General features: G+C 38.7%; 1 protein-coding gene across 4 annotated transcripts in view; it reads right to left on the minus strand.

Annotated features, from left to right (window-relative positions):
- Positions 1-19,633, minus strand: part of AKAP7 (A-kinase anchoring protein 7) — a 148,998-nt gene that overhangs the window by 14,516 nt on the left and 114,849 nt on the right. Inside the window, exon 2 of one of the 4 annotated variants that reach the window (XM_003898188.5) lies at positions 18,830-18,898. The exons of the other annotated variants lie outside the window; for them this stretch is intronic. Coding sequence (XP_003898237.2) covers positions 18,830-18,898 — 69 coding nt within the window. The remainder of the gene's footprint in view (positions 1-18,829; positions 18,899-19,633) is intronic. 4 annotated transcript variants of the gene reach the window in all.

Raw genomic sequence — 19,633 nt, forward strand, 5'->3', positions numbered from 1 at the left:
AAAGGCAACCCACAGCCTGGGAGAAAATATTTGCAAAATTTATCTATTAAGGAACTTATAGCAAGAAAACAAAAAGAACTCTTACTACTTAATAGGAAGAAAAGCAACCAAATACAAAAATGGCCAAAGGAACTGACAAGTTTTTTTCACAAAATAAGATATACAGATGGTTGATAAACATGTAAAAAGACACTCAACATTTTTAGTCATCAGGGAAATACAAACTAAAGTCACAATGAGACACTACTACTCACCTGACAACATGACTGCCAATTAAAAAGATAGACAATACTAAGTGTTGGTGAAGATGTGAAGCAACTGGAACTCCTATTGCTGGTGGGAATGCAAAAATGGTAATAGCCACTTGGTAAAAACAGTTTAGAAACTTCTTATAAAAAGTTGACCATATTCTTACAATGCAAACAATTAATCTATTTCTAGCTAGACTTGAAATCAAAGAAAATGAAAGCACATACTCACATAAACACCTATACATGAATGTTTGTAGTAGCTTTATTCATAATTATCCCAGACTAGAAACAACTCAAATACTCTTCAACTGGGGAATGAATCAATAAGCTGTGGTAAATCCATGCAATGCATTAGTACTCAGTACAAAGTAATGAAATACTGATACAGGCAACAATACAGATGAATCTAAAACATGTTGTGTGAAATAAACTAGATTCAAAGGGTTACATGCTATATGATTTCATTTATATGACATTCTGGAAAAGGAAAAACTAACTGCAGACAAACCAGCGGTTTCCAGGGGTAGCTGTAACAGGAAGTATTGACTATAAAAGGGCATGAGAGAATTTTGGAGAGTGATGGAACTGTTCACAGTCTAGACTGTGGTGCTATGACTCTGTGCTGATTACAACTGACAGACTTATACACAGTGAATATTACTGTATGTAAATTATACCTCAATGAAAAAACATTATTAGGAACAATGTATTCTCTCTGATGAGGGAAAAGTTCAGCCTCTATTGGGATCAACCTGTGAACTGGATGAATGGACTAGTGCCCTGTCACTCTGCAATTAGCATGTGGCTGGTAATGATGATGGCTTTCTCAGCCCCTGTTTTGACACATCTCAACTGTAATATCTGTAATCTCTCACAGCTGCAGGCCTCAGATTCTCAGTTGCTTTCCTTCTGAATCATATTTTTCTGTGTGCTTCATACCAAAATAGGAAAAATAATTTCCACTGAAATAGACTGGGGTCGTTTCTGGGCATAAATACGACTCAAATAAATTGTTTTAATTCTCCCCTTCAGTATATCAGACAGGTATAATCTGCTCCAATCTGCTCAGAGAGTACAAACTAAGTTGGTACCCAATATTCTGACTGACATGTGATCACCCTTACTCTGTTGTTTAAATCTCTTTCAGAGGGGCACGATGCTCATGGCAGTTTATTTTGCTGACTGGGTTTGCCTTGTCTTGTTTGTAGGTTCCCATTTGCTATTCCACATCATAAATTGTTTTCTACTGTATGGTAACCATGGTGGTTTCCTCCCTGAATTTTGGTTCCTATATTTGTTCAGGTTGGAATGTGGGGATGCCTCAAGATCCCTGACTGGTTGCTCAAGACCACTCCAAGTCATTTTGTGCAAAACTGATTGAGAAGTGCAGTTCTGAGTAGTGATAAAAGTAGTATGCATTCCAGACCGGGCACAGTGGCTCACGCCTATAATCCCAGCACTTGGTGGATCACCTGAAGTCAGGAGTTCGAGACCAGCCTGGCCAACATGGTGAAACCTTGTCTCCACTAAAAATACAAAAATTAGCCAGGCATGGTGGCACATGCCTGTAATCCCAGCTACTAGGGAAGCTGAAGCAGGAGAATTGCTTGAACCCAGGAGGCGAAGGTTGAAGTGGGCCGAGATCAGGCCACTACACTCCAGCTTGGGGGAAAGAGTGAGTGAGACTCTGTTTCCAAAAAAAAAAGTAGTACGCATTCCAAACACAATTCCTGGTCCACAGGAGTGTCAGCAGAAGTATGGCTATCATTGAAAAATTATACTTATGACAGAGAAGAAATAAATATAGTTTCAAACATGTCAAAAGCATAAATTTTCAAATAATCATGCTTTTGTAGAAAAACAAGGAAATCAGAAAATGAAGGACTCCTTAGAATCTAAATATTATTACATTCATGTAATTTCTTACCATGTATTTTAAGAGAGCATTAAATAAAACTTAGAAGCATGACTAACTGAAATTAATTTTTAACTATTTGGCCAACACACCTGCTCATGAGAATACAGACTTTTCTTTATAGGCTGATTATCCTAGGCTAGGAATTGATTTGAGCAGAAATAAGGTCACTTTCCTGTTCTGAAGGCAACGTTCACCAATGTAGGTTGGCAGAATAAATGTTGCCATTAATGTAATCTAGTAAAATAAATCATAAGTTGCAGATATCACTTTACCTCTTTTTTAAGCAGTAAGGACCCACCAAAATCAGAAGGTTTCGCAGGCTGAGAAAATTCCCATGATGCCAACTCACTAACAGCAGTAACAGGAACACTTTTTTCCACTTGTTCAGGTAACACTTCATACTTTCCAAAGTGTTTTCAGAAACATTATTTCATTTGGTTATCACAGAAACCTTAAGAGGTAAATTAAGTGTCATTCTTCCCATTTGCAGGTAGGAACAATGAGACTTGTATAAATTGCCTATGATCACATAGTAGTAGTGATGGAAACTGATAATTCCCTCACTAGGAATTAGGAAGCTTAGTTCATCCAAGACACCTACCCCCAGGCAGATATACTTCACAGTGCTCTCATCCTGGGAAAATGAAAGTATACAAGAGAGAAATATTATGTGAGAAACAGCACATAATTTAATGATTGGTCAATTAGAAAACAGAAAATTGAGAAGATTTCATTCTCAGCTTGAAATGTCCAATACTAAATAATGGTACTGATTAATGCAATACAATTACTTCCTTCCTCCCTCCCTTCCTTCAAATAAATACAAGTTCTCCCTCCCTTTCTCCCTTCTTCCCTTCCTTCCTTCCTATGCTTTCATCTTTCCCAAAGTATTCACTGAGCATCCTCTTCTGTGATAAGCATCGTGCTATAAATACAGAAATGAATCTGACATGGGCCCTGCCTTCAGGAAACCTGCAATTCAGTACAGGTAGAAACATATTAAATAAATAAGAGATCATGAATGCTCTCAAGGAAAGATGTATGATATAGAAGGGTACACAAAGTAAGACAGTGGTGAATTCCATCTAGGGGAAAATATTTCAAAAAGTGTCATGCAGGAGGTGATGTTTGAGCTGGATCAGATAGAATGAATATCTCTCAGGTGGGCCAGGGAAGAAATGCCACAAGAGAGAGTTAAGACCAGCTTGGCTTGTTTTATAGCAGCCGCACTTGCTCTGGTAAGTAACTGATGAGGTGGGTGAGAGGAGAATGATGAGGCTGGAAATATATGAAAGGGAGTGAATCTGAAGGCTTCAGGGGGACACACTAAGGAGTCTACATATCAACTATTTCTCAAGCACCTACTATGATCAAATTGCACTTCCAGATTCTGAGACGTATATAAATTCTTAAGGCTTGTCTTCAAGGTTGCTTATTTCAACCTGTGAAGTATAATGTTAAAGAAAATTCGACTTTCAGAAAACTGCTCATGTTATAAAATGCAAGCTTCGGTCTCAGAACATTCCTATTATTTCATGGGAAAACATAAGATATGTCATTGACTAGTGATGCTGCTTCATTTTATCTTTAGTGCCAATATCCAGTCATTATGCTTAGCGAGCGGGCCTAAAATGTAAACAAAACTACAAAGTGACCAAGAGCACCACAAATACTTTAAACATCACAGGGTGAAAACATTATATTAAAATATTTTTTCATAATATTTTTTAAAATTATTCAAAATTAGCTCTGCAATCTTTAACTCAGCTGACTAATCCTAAACCAAACGCTTTTTAGATGAGTGTGTAGAATATGGTTTACTCTGTGAATTTTTCTATCTAATTATTCAGCTAACAAACATAAAATAGGTTTAACTGCCACTGTTTCGCTTTGAAGTCTGAACATGAAACTCCAGGTACACAGAAATATTTGGTCAGTACATCTTGCTTGTGAATACTAATCAATCTGTCAATCAAGTGTATCAGGAATTATAAAAGTAATAATAATGGGTCAAATAGAGAGAGTGTGATGCTAAAGAGAACTTGAAGTTGATTAATCATTAAAACAAAATCAAGAGAAAGGGTCATCTTTGGCCAATCTTTCTAGAAATATCATAAAAATGAACAGAGAGACAGAGCACACTGTTTAAAAAAAAACAAAACCCTGAAGCTTGGTGACTTCATAAATTTATTGCTTTAGCTTCACGAGGAATGACTGAAGAAAGTAATTTAGGATATTTCTTTTCTCAGTGGCCTACGATTATCAATTTACAAGAGGCTCCAAAAAGTATTCAGACAAAAACTAAATTGTTTTAAAGTTCTCTTTGGTGATGTCTACTGTTCATTAAACTTCTTTGAATATGTAAATTCTTACTGTAGGAAGTGAAACTAGCATTGAAACTTGTTGAGTAATAGTACACTGATGACATGTAAATATAAATTAATTTGACCCATCAGTTGACACTGCTTCTCAAGCTCTTGATCTCCACATGTGCACGAACTGCTCCCAGGCAAAGGAATTTCAGCTCTCTGTGGGGAACAAGCGCAGGTGTACCAGGGTGGAGTAAGAACAGTCACTAGCATGCTGGACTTCCCCTACAGGCCACCATAAAGGCAAGATTAATTTCTGTAGGGAAAGTAAGGAAGTTACATGATGATTAGAAGGAGGAGGTCAGAGACAATCCCAGTCTTGTCCTCTACAATGTCCCACTGTTCCTTCCAGAAGAGTAAGCCAGAGTTGGCCCCACTGTGGCTGCTGAGGGTCTCTTCCCAGGATCTCTGGAGGTGAGAGGCTGTGTTCTTTCACCACCAGCTGCTTCCAAGACCTAGTGCCCTGCCCATTAAGCCCCCAAACTCTGCACACTTGTATTTTCCAACACGTATTATTTCTTTACTTACTTGTGACAATTATATGTATGGATCCTTTTAGTAATAATGAACCTACGTCATACTACGCATCTACTATGTGCCTGGGTTTTTCTCCCACACACTGAAAAAAGCTTTCTATTGTCACTCCTTGACAAACAAGAGTCAGAGAAGCCACAAGACTCGCCCAAGTCTACAAAACTAAAAACTGACAAAGTGAAATGTAGACCTACGTGGCTCCAAAACATCACACTTTCGCCATTATAAACCATAATGCTGTTCTGCATCTGACAAATGGAACTGTATTTCTATGATACCTTCTGTAATTTTTTTGTTCTAAAATGAGACTGCTAATCAGAAACTATTTATAGTGCTTTCTCTTGAGTTATAGGGTCAGGATTACCTGGGCTGGAATCCTAGCTCCCCAACTCCCTGCTCGGTATCCCTGTGAAAGTTGCTCAGCCCCTCTATGGCCCACTTTATTTTGTAAGCCAGGGAAAACAGTTCTATACCACAGGGCTGCTGTGAAAATTAAGCAAGAAAATAATACAAAGCTGCCTGAAATCCCAGCACTTTGGGGAGCCGAGGCAGGCAGATCACCTGAGGTCAGGAGTTTGAGATCAGGCTGGCCAACATGGCGAAACCCCATCTCTACTAAAAATACAAAAATTAGCTGGGTGTGTTGGCACATGCCTGTAATCCCAGTTACTCAGGAGGCTGAGGCATGAGAATCGCTTGAACCCGGGGGGCAGAAGTTGCAGCGAGCCAAAATTGTGCCACTGCATTCCATCCTGGGCAACAGAGCAAGACTCTGTCAGAAAGAAAAGAAAAGAAAAGAAAAGAAAAGAAAAGAAAAGAAAAGAAAAGAAAAGAAAGAGAAAGAAAGAAAGAAAAAGAAAGAAAATAACACAAAGCACTTAGCATCATGCATGGCCTATAGTATAGCAATCAATAAAATGACCTATTAATATGGCTTAGATGTTGGTCCCCTCCAAACCTCATATTGGAATATAGCCCCCAGTGTTGAAGGTGGGGCCTGATAGGGGTATTTGGGTCATGAGGCAGATCTCTCATAAATGGCCTTGTGCTGTCCTCATGATAATGAGTGAGTTCACACCCTAAGTTCATGTGAGATTTGGTTGTTTAAGAATGTGGCACTTCTCCCCAGTCTCTCTCTTGCTCCTGCTCTTGCCATATGATGTGCCTGCTCCCACTTCACCTTCCACCATGAGTAAAAGCTTCCTGAGGCCCTCACCAGAAGCAGATGCTAGCACCATGTTTCCTGTTCACAGTGCGGAACTGTGAGCCAATGAAAACTCTTTTCTTTATAAATTACTCAGTCTCAGGTATTCCTTGATGGCAACACAAAAATGGCCTAACATAGCTATTATTATCACCATTTTGATTTAAATGAAAGAGACACTGTGACTCTCTTTCAAGTTAGAAGGTTATAAGACTATTTATTTATGATCTTCCTGATAAACATCTCTGTAAGCAAACATAATATGGGAAACTTACCCACTTCATACAATATATTTATTGATACAATGTTGAAATAACTGTAAACAATAATTTTATGCACTGTTCTATACAGCTAACATTTATGTTCTTTTGCTACTAAATGATATTACATGATAGGCAAAGAGAAGAGCTACTCCTAGTTATGCTTGCAAAAGGCTTCCAGCAGACATAAAAACAGACCACAGCAGAAATAGTGTGATACATATGGTTTTGTTTCTAGATGCACCAATCAAGCTGAGTTTATATGCAACTTTCCAAGTACTATCTACCTGAGAACACGTGTTAAGCACTTGTGGTAAACGCCACAATCATCCACGGTCTCAGCTTTGCTCTCACCTTCCTCATACAATCAATACATACTTTCAGTCACAGGGCTGCTTTCCATCCAGTCATTCCTTTTTGATTAAATCCCCAAAAGATTGGATATAATTAATGGCATAAAAAATAGAGCCAAAGATACACTCTGAGTAAAAATCAGGACCCAAAGGAAACATAAATTATAATAGCAAGTAAAGAACAGGGGGAAATACAAATCATGAGGTGCAAATCCCCACAGCCAAGTTTTGGGTTCTGAGCTTCTCAAAATTCAGAGTGAAATGGGATGAACGGTGGTTCTCATTGCCAAGAGCCCAAAGCACACACCACAGTAGCTTAGATCAGAGTGGCTACTCCATTGCCGCCCCACTCCAGGGCTCTAGGCCACATCCACTTTACAACAGTCTGCCCCAAATCCCTTCCTTACCTACCCTCCACCCTTCTAAGAGTATCTACTGCACCTGTCCCCTTGGGTAACTGCTCCTCTCACATTCTCTCCGGCTCCAGTAGGGCTGTTGATCCAGAGCTACCACAGGTCCATATGATGCTCTGCATGGATCTTTTAAGAAGTGACCCTTCCTTAAGACACTTCATTTCCATCTTCTGGAGAATTTTCACAACAGCAGCTTTTGTTTCTATAGAAAGGCACTTTACACCATAACACACAAATTACAATGTCTTCAATGTGTATACTGCCTCACAGGTTGTGCAGTTTACAACCTGTACCTTTACTCAGATTTCATGTAAGGGAATGAGGAGAGGGAAACTCATTCTCCTTGAATGTCAAGCAGTAACAGTGTTCTCCAGAAATGCTGGAAGTCATATCCCCATCACTGAGTAAAGTCGGAGAGAGTGAGGACACAGAAGCTTCTGGAAGCCAGAGCCCTACCAGCAAGGGAACCTAAGAGGCTGAGAACAGAAGCTGAAAGAAGAGACGGAGAGGTGGTGTCCATAAGTTGGTCTCAAGGCTGATCTCTACCCCTTTCATGTTGTTTGCATAGGTGAGCCATTAAAATTCCCCTTCGAATAAAAACTAGAACAGATGTGCCTTGATGTATGCCACTTCCGGGCATCTATCTTCTCACTGCTTTGGCTCTACTACCCTTTTCTGTGTCTGCTGACTAGTTCTCAGATTTGTCTAAGAATTCCTCAGACTTCAGAATATTCCAGCCACTGCTTTGGCCTCCTGACATCTGAGCCTTTGATCCCCTTTAAACCTGAAGCCGTGAGAACACAGCTTATTATTCTCAAATGCGAATCTCCACCTGGCTGCAGGTTTAACTCCAACCTAATTTGCTAACCTCTCCCTATATCATAGATTGACACTGGACATCATTAATATGGATTGAGAGATCTGGCTTAGAAAAATATAAAAATACTATAACATTGCAGAACATGTGGTTAACAAACTTAGAAAGAAGAAATTATTTTTAAAGAATGTTCAAAACTATTGAAAGATTAGTTTTTAAATGATTTGTTCTTTTTAAGTTTGTTGAATTGATCTAGGTGAGAGTTTTCCTTGGAAACATCTTATTAACAACTTGAATTATTGTAATATATCTTTCTTTAAAAATTATTTCTTTTGAAGTGGTCATATATTTACATACTTTGTAAAAAATTATGGAATTTTATTGTGAAAAATACATCATCTTAAAATATGGTTACTGGTTTTTGTCCCAAAAGAAATAAGAACATTGGCATAAACAAAATGCTTACCTTGGAACAATGGGGAAAAAAGATATTGCCAAAATGTAGCCAACAACGATGTGCCGGTTATTAAACCACTGCCTCTCAGCTCCAAGCCCACCCTTCCTTACTCAGGTTTATGATAACGGAGCTGGGACTCAGCTCACTTACTTCTCCTTTGCCAGCTGGATCTGCTAAGTTCTGTCAAGAGGGGGAGCCAGAGAGAAATTGGACAGCTGCGCAAAGGGAACAGGATCTTGCCCTTTGCTATTTATTATTCTCATCAGGGTTGCCCCAACAACTGGTTCCAATAGCAGATGGCTCTAGTTTTCATCTTTTCCCTCACTCCTGGTATCAGCCTCACTGCATTCCCTGAGAGACAACAGCAAAGTTGGCCAATATCCCTTCCTCAAAAGCCAGAGGCCCAGCTTTGACGGTCCCTATTCTGTGTTCTTGGGGCACCTTCTTGCAGACAGTAACCTCTCCTCAAAGGTCTGAGTCTCGGCTACGTGGGGGTCCTTCACATAAGTTAACCCAGCCTAAAAGTTACTATCTTTTCCCTCAGTATTGCCTTTCCTCCCTTTATTCCTCCAAAACTTCCTTAACTAATTCCCTACATCAAATTCTCTCGTTAAAACAACTGGTGTAGTTTCTATTTTCTTGGTTAGATTCCAAATGATACAAACTACTTCTTTATTTCCCCCCACAATGTTTTATTTACAGAGGACTAAGACATGAACAACAGAGGCAGAGTACAAAGGAATAGCTATGAGCTTGAAGTTTTTCAGGAAAACATGCATATTTCATGAACTTGATTCTCCATAAAACAATTTATGTCTTTTAATATTCAAATTTAACAGTTTTACTATATATTTTTAGGCTCTGTAAAATCTGTAAATCTGATTTTACACTGGAGGTTGAGTAGGTTAAGTACAGACAGTACTGGGTATATAACAGCATCTCAATGAATTTTTATGTTAAATTTATCGAACTAATTTTAGAGAAAATTAATTTAAAATAAACTTAAATTTGGACAAAATAGTTTCATAAAAATTTTATAAAGACAATAATACAATAGACATTACACCTTAGTTTACTACCTCTAGGATTCATTGGTACCAACCGCCAGCTGTTACCACCATTAGTTCAATAATTGGTATTTTATGTGGTGTATAAGTGTTACAACAATGTATTTGAGCCCAAACTTGTATGTTATACTTCTATCTTAAAGCATATTTGTTGGTCTTAAAGTCATTAATTTGAAATAATCTTTTTTTTTTTTTTTTTTGAGACAGAGTTTCACTGTTGTTGCCCAGGCTGCAGTGCAATGGTGCAATCTCGGCTCACTGCAACCTCCACCTCCTGGGTTCAAGCGATTCTCCTGCCTCAGTCTGCTGAATAGCTGCGATTACAGGCATGTGCCACCAGGCCTGGCTAACTTTGTATGTTTAGTAGAGAAGGGGTTTCTCCATGTTGGTCAGGCTGGTCTCGAACTCCCAACCTCAGGTGATCTGCCCGCCTTGGCCTCCCAAAGTGCTGTGATTACAGTCGGGAGCCACCACACTGGGCCATTAAAATATTCATTTAATAATGACTATAAATTAAGGAAAATAAAAAGGTAGATATTTTTTCATTAAAATTTTGGTGTTCTAAGTAAAAATTAACAAGTGGAATCTAATTCAACTAAAAAGCTTCTGCACAGCAAAATAAACTATCATCATAATGAACAGACAATCTAAAGAATGGGAGGAAATTTTTGCAATCTATCCATCTGACCAAGGGCTAATATCCAGAATCTACAAAGAACTTAAACAAATTTACAAGAAAGAAACAAACAGTCCCATTAAAAAGTGGACAAAAGACATGAACAAAAGAAGACATTTGTGCAGCCAACAAACATATGAAAAACAGCTCAGCATCACTGATCATTAGAGAAACGCAAATCAAAACCACAGTGAGATACCATCTAATACCAGTTAGGATGGCGATTATTAAAATGTCAAGAAATAACAGATGCTGGTGAGGCTTGGAGGAATAGGAACACTTTTACACTGTTGGTGGAAATGTAAATTAGTTCAACCACTCTGGGAGACAGTGTGGAGATTCCTCAAAGACCCAGAACCAGAAATACCATTTGATCCAGCAATCCCATTACTGGGTATATGCCCAGTAAAATATAAATCATTCTATTATAATGATACATGCACACGTATGTTTATTGCAGCACTATTCACAATAGCAAAGACATAGAATCAACCCAAATGCCCATCAATGATAGACTAAAGAAAATGTGGTACATATACACCATGGAATACTATGCAGCCTTAGAAAGGAACAAGATCATGGCCTTTGCAGGGACATGGATGGATATGGAAGCCACTATCCTCAGCAAACTAACACAGGAACAGAAAAAAAAACCAAACACCACATGTTCTCACTTACAAGTAGGAGCTGAACAATGAGAGCACATGGACATAGGGAGGGGAATAGCACACACCAGGGCCTATTGGGGGGATGAGGGGCGAGAGAGTATCCGGATAAATAGCTAATGCATGCAAGGCTTAATACCTGGGTGATGGGTTGATGGGTGGAGCAAACCACCACGGCACACATTTACCTACGTAACAAACCTGCACACCCTGCACAGGTATCCCAGAACTTAAAATTAAATTTAAAAAAAAATTTTGGTCTTCCATTTAAATTGTTTGGTGACTTAAAATAGTTTGAAAATTCTGCCTTAAAAATCTTCTCTCATGCAATTTATTATGAATTATTAATACAAAATTTGATTATGATAACTTCTCTATTTTACGATCCCATTTCAGTATTTTCATTGTTTAAAACAAGATTTATTGCAAACATAATTCGAATACTACTGGGCTTAATGTATCTTTACCACTGGCTTCTAAGACCACCAAATGAAAATGTGTTAAACTAACACCCACTGTCCTAATTCTGTTCCCCTAGAGCCATGCAAAACAACTCTTCTTTTGCTTCCACATTAAAGAGCCCTCTAAATGTTTTAAGACCACTAATTCTTCTGCCTTCTCTCCTCCCAGCTAAGCTGCCTGAGTCCTTCAGCTTTCCTCTTGTGATGTGGTTTCCAGGCTCCTCACCATCCTGGTCTCCCTCAGGACACCCTCCAGCTGGCCAGTACTCTAAACAAGGTCTGACTACAATAGCCCTAGATAGAAAGTCTGAGATTAACAAGTCGTCTGCTTTCCAGTTTATCAGCTATCAATCAAATCCTAAAAAGGCTGCATATCACAGCTAACTTTAGCTGAACATTTAAAATGCTTAGAAAGTGTGAATTATATTTTCGCTTAAACAGTCAGATATGAGACATCAAACTGAAGCCTGATGTAATTCACAAGGAAAATGCCAACAACAACTATCTGACCTCAAAGTCAGAAAAGAGGCGGGGGAGGGGATCTGAGCCAGGTCATTAAGAGTGAATCACCCTTTCCACCAGATTCCTTCTTCCCTCTCCCATCAGCATTACAAACTAGGTAACTAGGTGAGCTCTGACTCCCTTGGGAATATGAGATCCTAAGTCAATCCACGCCAAGCATCTTGTTCATATATCACTTTCTCCCTGGCACTACATATATACATAATAGGCTTATTAATATTCTTGATTAAATTCATAAGTTTTGGGGGAAAGTATCTAAATGCAGAAAATTGTAAGCCGCAAATATCTTTGATTTAGACTTTAACAAAATTAACATTTATATTCTAGTTAGCATATAATTTAAGTTAAAGCTACACTTATTCTTTATATTTTCATCATACAGTTCCCCTTTTGTCTATGAAAGATTTATTTTAATAGTTTCAAGTTCTGTTAACTTGTAACTCACATTATGAACGTCAGTCACAGAAGATTTTATTTGCTAAGATGTTTGCTGTAGGAACTGTATGTTCGTGTCAAGTTGTAAATCCTGCCTGTGATAGGAGCTTAAGGTAATTTCCAATTTTGGTAGTAATTAACTCACTCTCAGTGACTTAGCTGTGGAACTTCCTGGGCACGTAAGAGACATGGCTTTGCTTGTTAGACTGAAAGCATCAATCAATATCCTTTATCTTGGCTTTTTATGTTCAAGGCACAATAAACTTTGAGATCTCACAGATTTCTTTTTACAAGGCCATGTAACATTTTAAAGAAAGAATCCAGTAGTAGGAAGCATGTGCTACTCATCATTGTACCTTCCAGAACACCTGGCTCAGAGTTTTCTGAACGATGGGCTCAACAACGTTCATTGAAGTGAACCTGCTACTCTTTAACAGCAGCTCTGACTTAAGGCTACATATCATTGCAACTAAAATGGAACATGAAGAATAAGTCAGAGAGCTCTGGCTTCTTCACTAGGTTTGGTAATATTTGTTTCGGAATATACACTGGGACTTGGCATCTAATAAACTCAGTAAATATAATTTCCCTGCAACAAAAAAGTGTATTAATTGTGTAACCACAGTCACCTTAGAAGTCAGCTTGGCATAACTATGGTTTTATTTCTACTTATACACACTGAGTGTCCCCTAAATCAAGCAAGTATAAACAAAGAAAAAGGAGAGGATTTATTGCTTCATGTAGTGGAGAAGGTCTTGGGCATGGCTGAACTCAGAGACTCAAACACTCATCAGGACTCTTCCTTCCCTAGGCTTACTTCCCTCTGTGCTGGCTCCATTCTCAGAATGACTCTTCCTCACTGTACTTGCTCTACAGTACCAAGTACTGTGATCTTAGGATGGCAGCCTTTCTGCTCACAACCCAAAAGGAACACAGGCTCTCTATCAAATCTCAAGGAAGATCATGGTTGACTTTGCTGGGACCACATGTCTCTCCTGGTGCAGGAAGTAAGGCTTCATGATGGACAAGACCCCAAGAAGAGGGGGAAAGAGTTCCCCATAGGAAATGAGGATCAATGCCAGATCAATGCCACAAGTCTACTCGACAATTCAAGGTCTGACATTCTAAGTGCCTTTTTATCTCTACTGCATAAGGTAGAAATAAAAGTATAGTTCTGCCAAGCTGACTTTTTTTTTTTTTTTTTGGAGACAAGGTCTGTCTCACTTTGTCACCCAGGCTGGAGTGCAGTGGTGCAATCATGGCATTTCAGCCTCCCGAGTGGCTGGGACTACAGGTGCACATCATCAAACCCAGTTAATTTTCGCCACGTTGCCCAAGCTCAAGCTGACTTCTGACTGCAGCTATGCAATTAACACACTATTTGCTACAGAGAAATTTATATTTACTGAGTCTATTATATGCCAAGCACACTGTCAGGAATTTTATAGGCATTAGCTTATTTAATTTTCACAATAAGTAGATACTGTTTAAGACAAAGGTACAGAAAAAAGCTTAGAGAAGTTAAACGGTAAATGTCAGAACCAAAAGTGCAAACTGAGCCATTTTGTTTCTAGGGCCTCTATTTTTCTTTTATTTTTTTATTTTTTTTATTATTATTATTTTTTATTATTATACTTTAAGTTCTAGGGTACATGTGCACAACGTGCAGGTTTGTTACATATGTATACTTGTGCCATGTTGGTGTGCTGCACCCATCAACTCGTCATTTACATCAGGTATAACTCCCAATGCAATCCCTCCCCCCTCCCCCCTCCCCATGATAGGCCCCGGTGTGTGATGTTCCCCTTCCTGAGTCCAAGTGATCTCATTGTTCAGTTCCCACCTATGAGTGAGAACATGTGGTGTTTGGTTTTCTGTTCTTGTGATAGTTTGCTAAGAATGATGGTTTCCAGCTGCATCCATGTCCCTACAAAGGACGCAAACTCATCCTATTTTATGGCTGCCTAGTATTCCATGGTGTGTATGTGCCACATTTTCTTAATCCAGTCTGTCACTGATGGACATTTGGGTTGATTCCAAGTCTTTGCTATTGTGAATAGTGCCGCAATAAACATACGTGTGCATGTGTCTTTATAGCAGCATGATTTATAATCCTTTGGGTATATACCCAGTAATGGGATGGCTGGGTCATATGGTACATCTAGTTCTAGATCCTTGAGGAATCGCCATACTGTTTTCCATAATGGTTGAACTAGTTTGCAATCCCACCAACAGTGTAAAAGTGTTCCTATTTCTCCACATCCTCTCCAGCACCTGTTGTTTCCTGACTTTTTAATGATCGCCATTCTAACTGGTGTGAGATGGTATCTCATTGTGGTTTTGATTTGCACTTCTGCACAGCAAAAGAAACTACCATCAGAGTGAACAGGCAACCTACAGAATGGGAGAAAATTTTTGCAATCTACTCATCTGACAAAGGGCTAATATCCAGAACCTACAAAGAACTCAAACAAATTTACAAGAAAAAAACAAACAACCCCATCAAAAAGTGGGCAAAGGATATGAACAGACATTTCTCAAAAAATAGGGCCTCTATTTTTCTACAATATAGAAATTGAGAATTCTGAAACTCTTTTGAGTTGGGCTAAGTCATCATCACTGCTTATTTATTTTATTTTATTTTTTATTTCATTATTTTACTATAAATATTTCCCAAGAGCACTTGGGATAATTTGGTCTTATTAAAATGCAAATCCATGGCTGGGTGCAGTGGCTCACACCTATAATCCCAATACTCTGGGAGGCCGAGGTGGGAGGATCGCTTGAGGCCAGGAGTTTGAGACCTGCCTGGGCCATCTCTTAAAATAATAATAATGCTCCAGGAAGGAGCAACAGATATGAAGCTTTCTTTTATTAGCCAAAAGCTTTTGGTATATCAGAGTCCCGCTTCTTCTTTCATGGCCCCCCAGGAAGACGACACAGGACAGACCACGTCACAATGCTGAAGGACAGGGCTTCTGGATACAGCTCATGGCAGTCAATGGCTCCACTGGGGGCTGGGAACAAGTCTACGACCTTGCTATTCCTCATAAAAATTATTCAACATTTGATGGTAGAATCCTGCAAACTCTAAAAATGTCAGAATAACAAGAAGGAATACAGTTACCACATAGCCTGTGAATTAATAGAAGGAATCAGGAAGGTGAGATATGAATAGTAACTACTAGCATTTGCTCTAATGTTCCTTTACTTGATGTTAGAAACCTAAGCTTCCTGATTACAAATTACAAATTATTTAATAAAGGGAAAATCGAATCTTTAGTGACTATGGTTAAATGTTTGTTTTACCTTGCACACCATTCCTGCTCCACCACAATATTACCCACAGAAATCTTATGCAAAATGTAGTCTCAGGTTACACACAACACCTCTGGCTTCACTGCTTCAGAAAGCGGACAGCAGATACCGAGCTGCCTGGGATCCCAGCCTTCTACCAGCTCTCAGCCCCATGGCACCCCGGAGGACTGTAACTGAGAAATCCCCCACACTTCTGGCTTTCAGCAACTTGCCCTCTTAAATGAGACAGGGGAGCATCTATTTTCTACCAGTTGCATTTAATAAGCAGTCTTGAACATAATTCTAGCCTAGTACTTGGCACACAGTAAGCATTAAATAAATTAAGAAGAGGAGAAAGAGAAAGAGGGGAAGTCAAAGAGGAAGATATAGAGGAGGAGGAAGAAAAACAATTGCATCACATCTCTATCACTCATTCTTTTATTCCCTAGACTCTTAGCTCTAAGGGGCAAATGGGAAAAAATAAATTAAACTTTCAAAAGAAGAGTAGTTCAACCCCCACTTCTTAAATCTGAGGAACTGAAGCCCTGAGATGTTAGCAGCTTGCTCAGACAAGATGTAAGAGCAGAGCTGGGTTTCTCACCCAGTTCTCTGTTCTCCCAGGCCTGTGCTCGGTCTACAGTAAGAACTGCATGCCAAGCAATGGGCCGTATGTTTTCAACAGGCAGTGGCAGACCTGGAGTTATACTGTGTCCCCTGTGGGCAAACACATTTTTACTGGCAAGGAAGAAAAATAAAGTGTCACTGTCCTTTGATGGGAGGCTCCCTATCCACATTCCCTGGGGCCCAGAATGTAAAGTCAGTGTGAGCCTGTTAAAATGTTTCTCTGGTACGTTCAGTAACCAAAGCTCTTCATGGATTCCAACATTAACCAGAGTTATTCCATATTCTACCCTCTGATAGACTGATTGACACTGAAGCTCTCTCACACTCACAAGAAATGTGTATCATTCCCTTCATCGACAAGCATTTAGAACATGCCTCCTCTGGGTAAGATACTATGTTAGGGTCTGGTGCTACTAAGAGAGATGTACAATACATACCCTGAATACGAGGTGTTTGAAATCCATGTGATAAGATAGAGCAGACATATGAAAGGTAACCATGAAGTCAGCATATCTTAGATGCAAATGAGAAGAGCAAAGTATGAGGCTGAAGGATTTCTAGGATGACTTCTAGGTAATTGGAAAATCTAAGTATAGATTTCCTTGTGTAAAATTTGATCACCTTTATGGTAATTGTGGTTATATATAAGTATTCGCCAGACATTAAATCCACACTGCATACCTCAATTTATGGATTAAAGTAATATCATCAGAAATTATCTCAACATTTGACTCATATTTATAAAATGAGTACTATAAATGGTCCCAGTAATTCATCCCTCACAAAAGACTATACTGACACATATTTCATGTATAAAATTAAAATGTGTCTTATTAAAACACATACTTACTCTAATATTTCATTTTCAGTCATCACAGAATATCAGGGTTAGAAAGAAACTGAGTTGTCAATGCATTCATTCATTACCAAGTCCATTCTCCCTTTACAACACCCCTAGAAGGTGATGTCCTTATGATATCCCCATCCTATCCTTGAGTGATTTCAGTGACAAGAGACTGACTAACTCATGAAGTAGGTCAGTTCATCTTTAGCCATTCAGCTACTTAACTCTATATAAAAGCAATGTACTTCAAAATGGGAAAATCTGCAACAGGAAAAGAGAAAATAGAATGTTTTCTAATTAGTTACAGAAGTATATACATAGTTATTCAGCTTTCTTGTGAGGTTTGCTTAAGGAGATATATAACCCACAGAGGTCCATATGACTCTGCAATATTGATCCCTGTGGGTTATCTGCAATGACATTTCTGTTCATGATGGACATTCCTTTCAGGCAGCTCAATATGAGAAATTAGGTAATTCAAAGAAATCAAGTTCTAGTCAGCAAAAACTATACTGGAAAACATCTATAGTATTTGTTAATCCTAAAATATTTACTGCAATTTTTTAATGTTAAGAATGTTCCTATATAAAAAAAGAAAGGTTCTAATCTTCCAAGAAATATGAATTTATTGACAGTGTATTCTACTTACTGTGGTGAAAAAAAAAGTATGCAGTTTGGAAAAATGTTTAACTTCCAAGATTTAAACAAAAAGTTGTTTTGTGCTGCACTAATTAATAAATAAGTCATGACAAGCTCTGCTGTATTTGACTATTCAACCCATTGGCAAAATTTCTCGCAATCCCACTACTGGGTATCTATCCACAGAAAAGGAAATCAGTGTATCAAAGGAATACCTGCACCCTGATGTTTGCTGCAGCATTATTCACTAGAGCCAAATACGGAATCAACCTAACTTTCCATCAATGGATGAACGGATGATGAAATCATGTGGTATATATACTATGGAATACGATTCAGCCATAAAAAAGAATAAAATCCTGTCACTTTCAGCAACATGGATGGAAACGTAGGTCATTATGGGAAGTGAAATAAGCCAGGCACATAAAGACAAATATTGTATGTTCTCACTCCTACATTGGAGCAAAAAAAAAAAGTGGATCTCATGGAGATAGAGTAGAATGATGGTTACCGGGGCTGGGAAGTTGTCGGGGAGAAAGATGATGAGAGATGAATGGGTACAAACACAGATGGAAGGAATCGGTTCTAATGTTTGACAGCACAGTAATGTGACTATAGTTAAAAACAATTTATTGTACATTCCAAAATAGCTGGAAGAAAGGAGTTGAAATATTCCTGCCACGAGGAAATGATAAATGTTTGAGGTGATGGATAACCTAATTGCCCTGATTTGATCCTTACACATTGTATGCATGTACCAAAATATTGCATGTGCCCCATAAATATGTATTAGATATCAGTTAAAACTGCATAAAATATTTCTGGGTATGCATATAGTTAACTTTCTACAGCTTAGGCACATGACTAGTTCATTTTAAAAAATCATCACTTGCTATCAATACACTAAAATGGTAGCACTAATAAATCAATTAAATTAGAATTATTTCTATCTATCACCACCACCAAAGGGCAAAAGCAGGATAAAATAGCAGCAGGAGAGGGGAGGGGTCACTTCAATCTTACCACTTGACCAACTGGGTATGTCCTTGCTGTATCTCTGTAGGACTGCAGAGGACGAGCTTTCCAACTCACCTGTGTTTTGAGAATAACACCCACACATTTAAACTTTCACCAAAAACTTATCAAATTATCCATAATTTGGGCTCCCTTCAAGGAAGAACATTCTAGGGCCACCGCCTGTTACAGAATTAGAAGGAGTGGGTATTCACATTTTTGTGCTTTGCTTTTAGTATGTGCTCAAGTAGTATGTTGCTCTGAGTAGGCTAACAAGGCTATTAGGTGATGACACAAAGATAAACAAGACCCAGGAGGTTACTGTACAATCCAGCAGCAAGATTAGGAAAAAGCTGGACCCTCCCAAATGTCTATTATGGATTCTTTCACATTAGCAGCACAACTTACAGACTGGATACCCACAGTTTGTGCTAATTTATACGCTCCTTGAGGCATGCTGAGCAATAAATTCTCTGCCACTTTTTAAATGTCCCCTTTATAAGTACTGTTAGGTACATATTACCAGAAGGATAGCAGTGCCTGGCACAGAAGCCTCTCTTTAGACCATCCTGTAGCAAAGAAATTAAACACTGCATCAGGAAACAGCTCTACAATGTGCATATGTTTGTGCATGGGGTGTGTGAATGGAGTGTGAAGCAGATTAGGAGGAGAAAAACAGTGAAGTAACCACGAAATCAGACAGAAGAAAGAATAATGGGGAGAAAATGGAGAGGACCTAGGGGGCCATCAGGAGTGAATGGGGGTGGGGATGCAAATGCATTTCTTCTAACCATAATTTGCACCTCCAGACTC

This window comes from Papio anubis, chromosome 6, assembly GCF_008728515.1.
Source record: "Papio anubis isolate 15944 chromosome 6, Panubis1.0, whole genome shotgun sequence".
Lineage (NCBI taxonomy): Eukaryota > Metazoa > Chordata > Mammalia > Primates > Cercopithecidae > Papio > Papio anubis.